We start from the raw sequence: 15,979 nt of genomic DNA on the forward strand, positions 1-15,979 counted from the left end.
GAATAGCTGATAAATAGACAAATACCAAGTGCTGCCTGAGCTAGTAAGAAATTTGAAGTAGAAGCACACATTTGTTGAAGGTTGGAAGCTGTTAATCTTCTTGTAGATGCAATTTATCTTTTTCAATGTAGTTGAATTTTCAGAATTTTCTCACTGAAAGCCTTTATTAGAGGCTCTTTAATTTCAGCTTTGTTTGGGAGGTGAGTGGGAAGAGGCTATTTCATGCTCTAATATCTGATGTATACAGGAGACAAAAGATAGAAATATAGTTTTGTTTGCTTACTACACCATTTACCAAAATTGAGTTAAGATTGGCCATAATTGTCACTTGGTTTTGCTGCTTCTTGTCCAGTCCTCCTTTCCCAGTACTCTTAGGATATTTTCTTCTTTTTAAAGCATAGCTGAAAAATGAACAGTGGCTTCTGACTTCATGTGTCAGACAAAACAAACTATAAAATAACGCAGATGATAACAATTTTTGTTAAATAATATTTAAGATGACACTGTCCCGTTACGACTTTGAAGAGACTGAAATTCAGATGCTATTAGTTTTTCGTCACAATGTTTCTTTGGGTTAAAGTCTGTGATGGTTTTTAATTTCTGAAGTTGTTCCCTCATAGCTGTGGATTTGCAGCACAGTAAGACCGTGTCTTATGTTGTACCTTTAATCCAGTGTTTGCAGTACATCATAGTCCAATGCCCTTGTAAGCTGAAGTCACCTCCTTCTCCAGTGTATCTCCAGACAAGGAGGGGTTACAATGAGTTAATGTGTGAGTAAAACAAGAATTATGAAAAAACCTCAAACCAGAACACTTAATGCATTTGCTCCCAGTAGGCCTATGCTCTTCAATAGCTTTTGTGAGCCATTAGAGTGCATGAATAAATAAAACTACAACAGGCTTCCACTAGCTTTCATGTATCACTCCTTGATGAGTGTTGTATTTTGAAAGGGAGAGGATATGCATACAGGATCAGAGTTAAGTATAAATCTTAGGAATTTCAACTATAACTCAAAAGATTTCTGTATGCTTGATTAAATTCACGGGTTGTCTCCAAGGCTAGTCATCTGTTAAACAGTACAATCATCTCAAGTCATGTCTTTCTTATTATCTAGTTACTTACATTGACTTCAGTGCATACAGTTGTTTGTACACTGAGAGAATAATATGGCCAAATCAAATGCTCCCATTTGTATATTTTTGGATTCCATAGCAGCAGACAAAGGTGCTTTTCTGCAGTAGAACTGACTGAAAAATTGAAAGCTTTCCTTTATCAGAGCCTGTAGGCTTGGAAATCTTCCAATAACTTACAACATTATCAAGAAAAAAGTAATATTAAAACAAAAAGACACTGCAGTTATTAATTATTGTTTTCTAAAAGTTTTGTTTGCTCTTGGGGAGTACTTGTTTGAGATAAGGAAATGCATGTCTCCTATGATTCTGTTTACTGCAGGGGCAAGGAAAAGATCTTCATTGCCTGGTGCCTTTTTTTCTGTTGAGAGGGAGCTAGTTTTTGGGGTTTTTTTAGTTCAGGTGTAGTTTCAGTCTGGTTTGTCTGTGCTTTCAAGGCAGAATGAGTGGGTTGTTTAATGCTTCTTGGTCTTCAGTAAAGTCCACTAAAGTCCATGGAAAAAAGGAGGAGCAGCTAATGAAGTTGTGTGGTTCCATGGTCTGTCTTCTCATGATTTTGATTGTCCTGTATATAACTACACACTTAAGAGTAGAGCACCCAGGCTCAGTGGGGCAGTGTGTCCATCTGTGCCTCATGTTTTGAGAGGCTTTGCAGATTTCAGACTTCCAAACATTGATATACACTCTCACATTCCACTACTTTTCCATTATTCTTCTGGCCCATTTTGTGAAATAATTTCACATTTAACCTTTGTAATCGTCAAATCCCTTTCCCAAGTCCTTTTACTGTGTTTTCTAAGGTGGAGTTAGGTTTTTTGGATATATATTACTGGTTAGCTTTTTTTCTTAGAGATTGCAAGGACCTCTCTAAAGATGTATCAGCTGTTCTATAACTCTTGCAGTAAGAATATCAAGATCCATTAGAAACATGGATAGGGAAAAGAATTTTAAAAAATTGGTTTTTATATAACTAGATTTCTAGTAAAGTGCATGTGGTGTCTTCTAAAAGAACCAAGATGTTCTAGTCTGTTTTAAAAAAAACTAAAGCTTCAAAACTATACTTAAAATAGGAAATGTAACTTACTTTTCATAATTTGTATAAATTCTACAGCAGATTTTAGCAGATTTCTCTGTACTGCTGTAAACAAAGTTACTGTCTTAACAAGCCTTTTAAGAAAAAAAAAGTGATAGAATCAATGCTTTTCATATTTTGAAAAATAAGGATCAGTGAATCCAGTTCTGACTTTCTCAAATGAGTTTTCATCACAACTGTAATAGATATTGTTGTGTGGATGCACATTGCACCCAAAAAATTGACAGTCTTCTGCATAATCTGGGACATATCATGTGCTAAAATTAAGGATTGTTATTTCAAGTTTTTTGCTTTAATTTCTCTAAGTCTCAGATCACTGCAGATATGAGGCAACATAAGTTAGCTAGATGGGTGAATATGTTACATAATGAGGATTTAAAATATCGAGGAACTCTATTTGCTAGGAAAATACCTTTCCCCCCCCCCCCCCCTTCTTTCCCCCCTTCTCTTTTCCATTTGGAGAGGGAAATAAACCAAACAGTTTGGTCTAAATTATGTTTAATGCAGAACTCCAGAATTTCACTCTACTCTGTCTCTTGAAACAAAAGATAATTATTTTTATGAAGCTTGTATATATTATTCAGTGTAGTGATAAATAGCTTAAATCTCAGTCAAAATATTGCAGTATTCAGTGTACTCTGAAGTAAAAAGATTGCAAACAAAATGCTTTTTTATTATATGTATTTCTTGGTTGGTATTTAAAAAACCCTAAAAATTCAGGTTACATGTCTGTGACTTGATTGGAATTAGGCGAAGTTTGCACTTAGGTCAGAAATTTACAGTAATATAATGGAAAAGCAAATGTCTGCCCATCTGTAACTCAGAACAGTAAATTTTATTGTCTGAACCTCTTTGCTTTGTTGGATAGAATTGATTTTGTATTGAGTGAGTAGTGATAATTCACTCCAGGTTATAGACTTGGTCCAGAAATACTTACTGCAGTACATGTTACACTGTTACCTGATTGTTTTCAGTCCTGACAGATAAAAGGTAGTAAGATTTGATTAGCTATGGGAGATATTAGTTCCTTATTAGTGTTGCTGAAATTGGTTTGAGATGTCAAGCTATTCTGGCCTACAGTCAAGAAACATACTTTAACAATTACATGCTGAATAGATAGTGTGTAAGACAAAGGATACAATTAGTTTCCATTCATTCTTAGTTTGCTTGTTTTGTTCATCTAATTCAAGTCAGTTTTCTAAACTGCCTTTAGGAGAAGAGACAAATACTCAGATAAACCCATGCTATTTCTTTATGATGGAGACTTAGGGTGGGATGTAGTCTTTTAAGGGTCTACTTGCTACATAAATATAAATTATATTCAAAGCTGTAAATAAGTCTCTTGCAGTCACTAGAAGGGCTTGGGTTTTTCTGGTAACTCTTCTGTGTTACCTATAATTAATATTAAGCAGCTGTAATTATTTAGCTTATCTGTATTTTAGCTAACAGTCTATAGGTTGAGTATGAATTGAATGTTCACAGTATATAAGTGTATAGTTTGCATATATTGTTTCACAAAGCTAAATTATTGTCTCACAAATATATTTAAACTCATTAAAGACTTAAAGCATAATTGTGTAATGTTATTTTTAAAATCATGACAAATATGTATTGAAATTTTGATTAGCTATTTCTGTGTACATAACTTCACCTGTAGAAGTATTTCAGAACTATGTATATTTCTTGTCAATCTCAGTCAAGTTACTCATCTGAGAAAGATCACTCACCAAGCACCTCAAGTTCGTTTTTATTGTGTTTAAGTGATAAATGACCTTTTGATGGTTGTAATCTCTTTCTGGGGTGCAGATAACACGATACACAATGAAACATTTCTCTTTCTGCAAGGAAGAAGAATTAGTGTCATTGCACAAATCAGTTTTGAAAATCAAGTCTTCTTTTCTGTGTGTTTAACATTATGTATCATTCCAGCCTGGGTCAAAGGAAACTGTTACAACAGAAAAATTTGCAGACTGTCTAGCTGATGTGGTTGTAGATGTTTATAGATAAATCAATAGATAAATGCAAACTTAAGGTTGAATATATATTAGCTGAATCAAGCATAGGCTGTTTTCTAAAAATATGAGGTGATATATATAAAAAATATGTATTTCAAATTCCAAGATAAAAATCACTCCTTTCCTTTTCTCTTTTAAGTTGCCAGCTAATAAAGATGCCTTCCGAAAGACATGGAACCCTAAGTATACGCTACGCAGTCATTTTGATGGAGTGCGAGCATTAGCTTTTCATCCTGTAGAGCCTGTGCTGGTTACAGCCTCTGAGGACCATACTCTAAAACTTTGGAATTTGCAGAAAACGGTTCCTGCCAAAAAGCAAGTATATGGGTTTTTATAAAACATCAGTTCTGTTTTAAATGCCTTTGAAATGGATTAAACTCTTATCTTTTCCAAGTAGAGATTTTTCAGTAGAGATTTCATGTGGTATAATAACTCTTCTTTTTCTTTCAGGAGTGCCTCTTTAGATGTAGAACCCATCTACACATTTAGGGCCCACATGTGAGTGTTTGACATTATTCATTGCTGATAAATATATTCTCGTTATCTCATGTATTGATAAAAAACTTCAGTGTAAAAGCCTCAAATTATACTATTTTTACATTGTTTAGACAAGACGCATACTACTTAGTAAAGCAGCCTAATACCAAGTCCCTGTCATGAATTGCAGAGTCCATGATAACACAAGAATAGGAAAGTGGCAAATTTGATTAGTTGCAGTGGAAACAAACGATAATAGATGATGATAATGAAATCACCTGTGGATTTTATATGTAATATGTGGAAAAGATGAGTAAGGTAGATGCTGGTCTTGGCTAGTAGCTTCAGATACAGGTCTGAGTCTTAGTGATTTTTCAGCTTGTGTTAACTGCTTTATTACTGCCTGAGTTTCACTTGCTAATTTTGAATTACGCTTTCTTTCAATGAGAAGGCAAGATAAAATCTCACAGTTATAGCCAGAGTAGTACTTTGCTTATATAAGTAAAGATTCACTCTCCAACCCAGTCAGCAGGTAAGCTTTAAGAGGATTCTTTGATAAGCATGGAAGTGGGTGGCACAGTTTTTAAGATCGTTTCTCTGAACCAGTTTCCTGGGGCATAGGTTACTATCTGTTCCTAAAAGTAGGATGCAAAAATAGTTGCCAGGGAGGAGAGCTACAGCCACCACTGCACAGCTGGCTGTTAGGTTGGCATAGACACGCTGTAAGAACTCACCATTTGTGGGTTCTATTTACTGTTGCTTCTGAGAAACATGATGGTGGTCTTCAAATTGCTTCAGTTTGCAGAGTTTTAGTTAATTACTTAGTATTATTTTAATAGAGGTTGATATCACTTGTTGAGGCTTAAAAAATGTTTTAATAGACTTTTTCTATAGGGTTTAAGGTGTTCTTAACTGCTTGAGCCAATCAGATGTCTTTTTGAAAATAGCCAGATTTTTACTTCTATCCTGTGGGCAGTTACCAATCAGCTTTTTTCTCTGTCTCTCAATAGTGGACCTGTATTGTCACTGGCAATTAGTTCCAATGGAGAACAGTGTTTCAGTGGTGGTATTGATGCAACCATCCAGTGGTGGAACATGCCTAGCCCTAATGTGGATCCATATGATACCTATGGTAAGTACCTTTTAAACGACAAACAGCTTCTGACCATTGTCTTGTACATTATTTTTCCACTTGATGTTAATCTGTTTTCTAGAGCTTTTGTGAAATATTACTGCCATTTCTCAGCTACGCTGTATGTTTTCAACTACTTATATGTGGCAAACATCAGTTATTTATTTCTACTTGCACTGGTGATGTACTTGGTGTAGAACAGTGATAGGGAGACTTAGCAATTCCTGAGATTTATGCAGTAAAGAAAAAAAATCATAACATATTGTTGAGAAGCAAACCATTTTGAACCAGAATTACAATTTCTTAATGATTATTTATTTCTTCTGATGGAAATTTGCCAGAAAAACTGAGATAAGTGTGCTCAGATTCTATGTCCTATGTTTCTGACTTGCATCTCAGGTCCCTAACTTTAGATACCTTTAATTTTAGATGCCTCTAAAATTAAATATCTGATAACTGCTTGGAAAACTCTGCATAGATTTTAAAACCGTCTATAAGAGACAACTATAAAGTATCAGGGAGACGAAAATAAGATTCCCAGCTCCAAAGGAAAAATATAGTCCTTTTTTAATTATTAGTGTGCTTGAGAGTTACCACACCTATGTGTCAGCAGATTATGCTGAGTAAAAACCGCATTAAGTGAGCATCCAGTATTTGAGTGGAAAGGTGATTTTCTGCACCTTGTACAAAGGAAGGGCTGTGATCAAGCATCTCTAAGATGTTGAATTTGGAAGGAAGAAATAAGAGGAGGTGGTAACAAGAGTGTATAATTCTGGAAAAGGGGACATAGTTGTTTGAGTTGTTTATGGGAGTTTTCTCGGTGGCTGCTTTGATTTGGGAGTTTTTTGGTTTGAGTTTGTTTGTCTTTCTGTTTGTTGGTTGGTTTTTTTGAGAAAGATGGCAGTGGTTGTGCAAAATGACTTGTGTAATATTTTAGCTGTTGCTTAAACAGGAAAGGCAGGGGGGACATGACATACAGCTGGTTTATGTGGAATTTAATTTATGTTGAAGTACAAGAAATATTTAATGCTTCTTCACTAAAAAGGTTTCCTTTCTCATCTTTTTTTTTTCCAGAGCCAAACGTTCTAGCTGGCACATTAATTGCTCACACAGATGCAGTCTGGGGTCTCGCTTACAGTGGTGTAAAGAATCACTTACTCTCTTGTTCAGCAGATGGCACTATTAGGTTATGGAACCCACCGGAAAAAATTCCCTGTATTTGCACTTACAACGGAGAGAAAGGTAAGTTTTTTGCAGTGGTTTTGAAAATCTCTTATGAGGCAGCTGATGATGCATCCAGGCTCATTATCTCCATTTATCCAAACTAGGTAACGTAGCTAAAAGAATAACTTGTAATAAAATAATCATGGTGCTGTAGCATTATTTTAAAGAAAAGAGCAAATATCTTCTTTGAGCATGACCTTAAATGTTTAAACTGTCAGGAATTTTGAAAGTGTTTCATTCTTTCTAAAGATTTTTTTTGCTCTTTCTAGAGCATGGAATACCCACATCAGTCGACTTTATAGGCTGTGACCCTGCTCATATGGTGGCATCTTTTAACACTGGCAGCACAGTCATCTATGATTTAGAAACATCCCAGTCAGTGGTAATGTTTTCATCACAAGTAGAATCTGGTAAGTAGAGCTCTTCTGTAATAAATACCCATCTTGAATGAGATACCTGTTGTATTATTATGGTATCTCATTGTATGGTGTAGTAAGTAAAAAATTTTACTCCTCTACTGCATCGTTCAGTTTGAAAGATGGTTAGATGCTTGAAGGTGCTTGGAACAAACACTACAGAAAGGTGTTTTGACACCTCTATTCTGCTCTTGTGAGATCCTGCCTGGAGTGCTGCATCCATCTCTGGGGCTCCAGCATAAGAAGGACACAGACCTGGTGGACTGAGTCCAGAGCAAGGCCATGATGATGGTCCCAGAGCTGAAGCACCTCTCCTGTGAAAACAGGCTGAAAGGCTTGGGCTTGTTCAGTCTGCAGAAGGTTCTTGGGAGATATTATTGTGATCTTGCAGTACCTAAAGGAGCCTACAAGAAACTTGGAGAAGAACATTTGTACAAGGGCATGTGGTGACAAGACAAGGGGAATGGCTTCAAACTGAAAGAAGAGTAGGTTTAGATTAAGTATTAGGAAGAAGCTCTCTACTGTGAGAGTGGTGAGACAGTGGCACAGGTTGCTCAGAGAAATTTGGGATGCTCCATCCCTGGGAAGTGTTCTAAGCCAGGTTGAATGTGGCTTTAAACAATCTGGTGGATGGATTTAAAAAATAGTGGATGGTGGTCCTGCCTGTGGCAGGAGGGATTGGAACTAAACTATGTTAAAGGTCTCTTCCACCCAAGCCATTTTATGACTCTATTAGCAGGATTTGAAAGTAGTTGGAGATAGTGAAAGCAGCAGTTACTGTTCTCTAAGATTTCTTAAGATTCAGTTGTCTGATTTATATATCAAACCACAGTTTTTGTTACATAGGCTCGACATGGAGGATATTAAGATAAGTAGGTGACTAATAGGTGAATTAAACGGAATATTTAGTTCAGTGCAGAATTCTGCACAGGTTGGGATTAAACACAGTTTCTGGTGGAACTTTTTAGAAATCCTGTTCCTGCAAATAAAGTGTACAGAGAGGTAGCTCATCAAGAATTAATTGCATGTATTTGATGAAACTCTATATAGAGGAGACTTCTTTTGATGAACCTCCTTAAGTGTTTCGTAAGGAAAACCTCCAGTTTCTGCTCATTCCTTTTTGTAAAATGTGATCTAAAAGGATAATGCAAGGGGAGAATCTGCCTCTCCCCTCTAAGTAGTGTAATTTACTTAATAATTAAACTTCAGATTTCAACACAAGTTACAAAACTGTGTAAAAGCTATCTTATAGATACCTTCTGCAAAGCCTAGTTTGAAGAGAGACTTAAATGGAATCAAGAAAAATTAAGCACAGAAATTAAGATACGAAGATAAGAAAGGGTTTTTTAAAAACAGTACCCTATAGACTTCTAAAGAGATTTTAAACCATTCATTGTTTAAGTCGAAATTGAAGACACAAATATATCTGACAGAATCTAAGAGGGTTAGGTTGAGTTCAGTTACTTGAATTCTCTGGTCTAGTAGAAGGTGTCCCTTCCAACCCAAACCACTCTGTCCTTCTGTCTTTTTTTTTTTTTTTCCAAAGTAAATATTTTTTGATGTGGAGGTGTAAGGAACATACATTATTCATGCTACAGTTTGTTTCTACTTGACTAGTGCTGCCCTGCAGTACTTGGTGGGTTTTATCTCTCAAGAATCTTTCATGGCTGTAAAACTACTTGAAAGCTTTAACCTTACAATACTTTGGCTAGAGTCTACCTCGCTTTGCCCCATTCTGTAAAGCAAGAAACTTTATTTCTTAGAAGATAAAGAATATGGTCAAAATAATATGGTACTATAAAGTGTAATGCTAAAATACTGTCATTTTAAATTCAACATTTCCTTTAAGGCTGATGAATATTGTTTTATTTTATTTTCAGGTGTACAATCAAATAATCATATTAACAAGGTAGTAAGTCATCCCACACTTCCTGTAACTATTACAGCACATGAAGATAGACACATCAAATTTTTTGACAACAAAACGGGTAAGGATAAAGAGAACCTAATTTGTTCATATGGATATGTTTAAAGAAATCTGGATGACATAGGGCAAATCATTTGTAGGAAACTTACTAGGGATGTAGTCTTACACAAAACAGAACTTTTGGGATCTCTAAATCTTTTCACTGCTTTCTCTGTGAAATACCTTCATTGTTGCAGTTGTGACTTCAGAAGTCAGAAAACACTCAAAACAGGCAGAGATAGTTGTGAGGGATAAGAAAGTGGTCTTTAATTTAGAGTTTTCCTAATTCATAGAGTATGTCTACTTTGTTCCTTCTTTCATCATTTCCACGCGTTTAACTCTAAGCATGTGTCAGTTATGTTTTTCAACTCTCAGTAGTAAAAAAGATCACTTAGTTCCTCTTAGGGCAAGAAATAATCCTAAATTCATTGTGGTAATGAAATCCTGTGTTGTACTTAAGTTGTTGATAAGTTGTATAAAACTGAAAAGGATCTCGAAAACTGCACTGTCTGACATGACAAAAATGTTAAAATAATTGTAAGAACAAACTTAAACTTCCTATTTGTGAAATTACTGATCACTTCCTACATGTTACCTATCAAACTTGGAAGGAAAAAAAAAAAATCAAGTAATCAATTAAGTAGGCATGTGCAAAACCCCTGTTTGAAGTGTTTGGTTTGGGCCCAATAGGAGGTGGTGTTCCTGGGTTTTTGTTTTCTAAGGCAAAAAAGCTGGACTTTTTTTTCCACTTTGCACCTGTCATGAACATATGTATTTGAATTGTGGTTATTAAATGCATTGTGTTGATGTTGCTGAAATTAAGATTTATTACTTCAAAGAAACAAAGAATAAGGAAAAAAAATCTGCATGAAAAAATAATTGGATCAAAGACAGGAAACAGAGGGTAAAAATAAGTTGTCTTTTTGTGGAATAAAATATCTGCAGGTCTGAAGGGATCAGCATAGTGAGTCACCTGAACAGGGAACAACAGTATATTGGCAGTTAACTTTCATTAATTCAGATTATTAAACGTGGAGGCTGATGAGGACGAACTGGAGATCTTAAAAGACATAAAAGCAGGCAAATTAAATTCCATGTGGATAAATGTGAAATGATACATGTAAGGAAAAATAAACATTGTAATATAAAATAATAATCACTGGGCTGACTGTTCTTAGTCAAAGTAAAACCTTGGAGTTATGATAAGAGGTTGGATAAAAATACTAGTTTGTTGGCTAGCAGTCAGAATAGCAAAATGCATATTAGGAGGGAAAGGGATGAAAAGCAGAAGGGAACATTTTTAATACTTTTGTATGAATACTTTGAATGAAGTCTCCCTTATCTCAAAAGGGATATAGCCAAATTAGTATGTTTCAGGGAATGATTAGAAAGATGATCAAAGATCTTCAGTAGCTTTTTGCTTCTTCAGGAAGAATCTTAGAAACTGAATAGGCTGAGGTTCTTTAGGAAGACAAACAACTGAACAAAGCTGATACACTTTCTTCTTGTTGGTCATGGTCTTACATGGTCTTATTTGCTCTCTTTTTCAACACCTGAACTGAGGTTCAGTTGCTAATCCCCAGCAGGTGACAGACTCAAAACAGCAGAGAGGCAGTGGTTCTTCCCTGCAGTTAAACATTCTGGAGCTCCTTCCCAAAAGCATAATGAGGTGCTAATAAGAGTCCAGGAACGGAGGTCAATGTAAAGAAATGCATTAAGAGTAGTTGAATGCTGAGTCAACAGTTCTGGTTTGTGACATAACCAAACAGTTGTTAGAAGCTGGGGAATATTTTGGGCAAGTATCACCTATAGTTGCTTTATTTTTCCTCTCCTAGCAATGACAGAGATAGATGGACCATGATATGGCTCAGCAAGTCTTTGTTTTACAAAGCTTCAACACTCTCCTACTGGAGCAGTTATTAGGACACCCAGTCATTTTATGTCTTCATTGTTGTTGCTGCCAGTAGAGATGCCAAGTGGACAAAAAGATTGCTTATAATGGGAATACCTTTTTCCAAGTTGTGTGTCTTTTGCCCCATGTTTATACAAGAGTCTGCAGTTGAAACTTCATAATTTCTAATGAAATAGAACCATTCAAATATTACTGGAATCTAAATAAGCACATTATATTTCATTTAAGGGGAATGGGTTGATTTTTTTTAAATAAACAGTACTTCACAGGTAATTCACTGTTCATTTTTCTTTTAGGTAAAATGATCCATTCTATGGTTGCTCACTTGGATGCTGTTACAAGTCTAGCTGTAGATCCTAATGGAATCTATTTAATGTCTGGAAGTAAGTGGTGGTTTCTTTTCATGTTCTATATAAATTATGCATTTATGATGCACTGAATTTCTGACAAATGTAACCTTGTCTTTTTGTCTTTTTTGTTTCTTTCTTTCCCAAACAGGCCATGATTGTTCCATTAGGTTGTGGAATTTGGACAGCAAGACATGTGTGCAAGAAATAACAGCTCATAGGAAAAAGCTGGATGAATCAATTTATGATGTAGCATTTCATCCATCAAAAGCATATATTGCCAGTGCAGGAGCTGATGCCCTTGCCAAAGTATTCGTGTGACATAGCAGAACAAACCTGCATCATAACAGCAGGTCTGTTTGGACAAAAAAGAGGGAATGCGTCACTGCCATCAATTATAAGGTTACCAATAAGACACTACATCTGATCTGCCTGGGTGAAGGCTCTTAAGTGGGGCAGGTGGAAGTTGGTGAAAAGTCACCACATCCTGAACAATGTCAGGCTCATTCATTTAACTGTAATTACTGTATTTGGGGGGGTGGGGACAAATACAAAAAAGAAAACCAGTATTTGTAGCCTTGACTGGATATGACCTGAGCGTATGTCTGTTCTTTAGGTGTCTTTAAGCAAACGTGGAGTCTGATCTTACAAAAGACTTTTATTTTGGACTCTGTGTGCTGCCTTAGGGTTAGGAATGTGGTGCTCTTGTGGGGGGAAGTGAGCTCCAAGAGTAGCTTTCTTTTCATCTCTTAGTAATCTTCTGTTTATCAGTTGAATGCCACAGATTCCCCTTTTAAACTTTTATTTTGCTTTAAAGAAAAGGAAATTTAACTTAAAATATTTTAGCATTAGTTGCACAAAATGTTTGGATAAAATTCTAGTTTTTATAAGTCTTTTTATATATTTAGCCTGTCACAACAGTGCTCAAGATTGTATTGATAATGTTTTTCTGCATTATAGAACCCTAAAACACAGAGATCTCACTGACCCGCTGCCGTGTAACCACAATCTTCCCTTCTTTTGCCTAATACAGCTCAGCTAAGTCCTTGCTTAAGGATGCTAATTCATCATCATCGCATAACTGTCTTCATAAATAAAGGACTGTAAAATGTGTTCAAATGAAACACAGAGGGGTTAACACCCCTGAATGAACTCTTAAAAAAATTAATCTTGGCATCCTATCACTATGTGATATTTTGTACATCTTACTGTATTTACGAGTTTATTTATCAAGGATTACCCATCTTGCTAATGGCCTATTGTTATTTATTTCACTTTTTGTTGGTCTTTATATCCTTTTATGTAGTGTGTTAAAGGGCCCTGTATATCTGTTATGGCACTCTTTGAACAGTCTAAAATAGATGAGAAAATGGGACATTTGATAATTCTAAAGTTGCAAACCAAGAAATTCTTTTTCCTCTGGTTAAGTACCTGGAGTGGAGTTGATTCCAAAAAAAACCCAATCTTGTTTCAGAACCTTTGGAGTGAAAATTATTTTTATTTGCATTTCAAATAGAATACAAAAGTAGTTAATTCAAGATTCATAAATCTGCTGTGTTTTGACTAGTTATTCCCTGCTTTTATTTTATTTTTCAGATGTGCTTCAGTTTATGGTGTAACTAAAAATTTTGTTTGTGTAATGCATGATTAATACAAAAAAGTATTTTTTCTAGTCTTCCACAAAACTTTTCTGATCAGTTTGCGAGTTTTGATGAGTTTTGTAAGGTTTCTGTTTTACAAACTATGAATCAGCAAATTTTTAAGATTGTACCACATAGCAAAAGTACAGCTGTTGAAAAATAATGTATATAAAATGCATATAATAAATATTAAATGGTGTACCTGTATGTTACTGTTGGCTACATTATTTTGTGTTGCACAGTTTGAAAGTCATTCTACAAATTACTAAATTAGGTCTTAATTTTAGCAAAATGACCATTTGTTTATTACTCTTATAAGCTGCTTTGCTTTTGCAAGATTGTAATAGTTGTCTGGATGTTGAGCAACTGTTCAGTTTCAAGCAGCAGTACCCACATATAAGAACATGTTTCCACAATGTTTTGAGAGATTTTTACAAGAACAAATCTAAAATTGCTAGTGTATTCTTACAGCTCTTGTAGATTATAATCTCAATGTTTTTCATTATCTTTGCATATGAAGCGATTCTGAAACGATTTAGGAGCCAGAAAGGTACTCTCTTTTTATTTCAAACTGCCACTGAATAGTTGTGTTGAATTAGAAAAAATAATTCTAAATACCTAAAATTTTCCCATATATCTTACCTTTATCCATTTCTTTCCAAGTCCTCCCATAAAGTTGATGCACAAAAAACTAAATTGAAGGTCAATATTTACCTATTCTGTGATGAGTCACTTTGCTCAAAGTGTATCAGCAGAAACGGAATACCACAATATGAATATTTTCATATAAAGTAGTACATTTAGGTATAAGTTAACTAAAGTTAAAACATGTTCCTATAAGTGGTTTAACTGCATTGTTCCATGTAAGTTCCAGTTTTCCAGTAAGAATGTATTTCATGCCATCTCATGTCAAGCAAATTAGAACTTAAAAAAAGGAAAGAGGTGCTCATGGTAGGCAGAATACTGCAGTTATATTTTGGAATTAATTTTGTTTTAGTAATAATGTTGCATTGCTTGAAATGTTACAGTAAATTATAATTGTGTAGGAATTGGAGAATTTTGTCCTTTATCATGAAGATTGAGGTAAGGCCTTTCAGTAATTGCTTGTAGGACACTAAGACTTTACTCTTGAAAGTAACATTCAGCTGATTTGCACTTTTTGTTCTTTACAGTCTATAGCATTCAACTAATCAACAGACAAGAGAGTATTTGAATTTTATTGGAAGTAATTTCATAAATGCCTTTTCTGAAGCCAAACATTGTTTCTGGCAGCTTTTCCAGACTGCTGCATTTTAATGCTTAAATAAAATGTGATTGTTTAATAAACATTACCATGCATAACATTTACCTTTTTTTTAATTGTATTAAAATCGAAATGATAAAACCAAAACTATTTGCTTATTTTCCTTAATTGAATTCTTAATGATCATCTTAGTTCACTAATGCATAGTGGATCAAATGTTGTAGTGAGGCATTGTTTATTGAATATTACAAATAATTTCTAATATGTCTTAGTTTATTTGTTGTGGGGTATAACATGCTCAAACCTTTATTTGTTGGTTTTGAGTTTTTTAGAATGGAAGAGATGTAGTACTGGTGATGGGGAAAATGATAGTGCTGAAAGAAGTGGTTTTATTTAGCAAAAACATCTCAGCTTATGAAAGGATTTACTTCTCTTTTGTGAGACCCAAAGGACTGGTGCTCAGAACCTGAATGGAAAAATATCTGAATGTGTTTATTAATACCTTCAGCATTTAGGGTGTGATTGATGTTAACAGACTTAGTCTCCATCTTGCTTTTTATTGTAGGAACTGTTTTAAGCAGATCAGTGGCGACTGTAGCCCACTGTAGTGTAAATGGTAGCATGCTGTCCACATAAATAGCAAATACACATGAAAAAGAATGTAACAAGCCCTGGTTAAGAACCTTCCCTAATATAGTAATACTGAGGACAAATTTATTTGCCAGGAGAAAATTGGTAGATTTTCCAAGTGGAAGAACTGTGGACTTGAAGCTACACTATCAATGGCCACCCATTTCACTTATTGCACTCTAATTTATTTTGAAACTGATGTTCTGTTTAGGCACGTTCTTTCTATTATATGCTTTAATTTACTTAAAAATTGATAGCACTTTGCTCCAGCACTTCCCCTCTTGCATCACTGGAAAGCCCTTTGGCCTGTAATCCCACCATGGAAGGGGCAGCTTCCACTAAACAGGTTTTTTATTGCCTCATCCAACCTGGCTTTCAACAGTTCCAGGGATGGGGCATCCACAGCTTCTCTGGGCAACCTGTGTGCCAGTCACTCGCCACCCTCACAGTAAAAAAATTTTTTCTAGTATCCAATTTAATCTGTTCTCTTTCAGTTTGAAGTAGTTTCTCCTTGTTCTGTCACCACATGCTCATGTAAGAGGTCCCTCTCCAGCTTTCTTACAGGCTCTTTTCAGCTACTGGAAGGCCATCATTAAGTTTGCCCAAAGCCTTTTCTTCTCCAGGTTGGACATCTTGAGATGTGCTCCATCCCTCTGATCATCTTATGGCCCTTCTCTAGACTCACTCCAGCCGGTCCATGTCCTTCCTGTGCTGGCACCCAGAGCTGGATCAGCACTGCAGGTGGGCTCTGAGC

At 35.4% G+C, this 15,979-nt stretch overlaps 1 protein-coding gene across 4 annotated transcripts in view; it reads left to right on the plus strand.

The window, feature by feature from the left end:
- The window catches only part of STRN3 (striatin 3), a 59,857-nt gene extending 45,162 nt beyond the window's left edge, over positions 1-14,695 (plus strand). For all 4 annotated transcript variants that reach the window (XM_083864078.1, XM_083864080.1, XM_083864081.1 and 1 more), the window contains 8 exons: positions 4,378-4,553; positions 4,689-4,736; positions 5,726-5,847; positions 6,922-7,089; positions 7,341-7,481; positions 9,368-9,475; positions 11,662-11,748; positions 11,864-14,695. In XM_083864078.1, the coding sequence (XP_083720204.1) occupies positions 4,378-4,553; positions 4,689-4,736; positions 5,726-5,847; positions 6,922-7,089; positions 7,341-7,481; positions 9,368-9,475; positions 11,662-11,748; positions 11,864-12,033 (1,020 nt within the window). In that variant the 3' untranslated portion in view covers positions 12,034-14,695. The remainder of the gene's footprint in view (positions 1-4,377; positions 4,554-4,688; positions 4,737-5,725; positions 5,848-6,921; positions 7,090-7,340; positions 7,482-9,367; positions 9,476-11,661; positions 11,749-11,863) is intronic.
- Positions 14,696-15,979: the final 1,284 nt, after the last annotated feature.

The sequence above is a fragment of the Zosterops lateralis genome, assembly GCF_965231275.1.
Source record: "Zosterops lateralis genome assembly, chromosome: 6".
Classification (NCBI taxonomy): Eukaryota; Metazoa; Chordata; class Aves; order Passeriformes; family Zosteropidae; genus Zosterops; species Zosterops lateralis.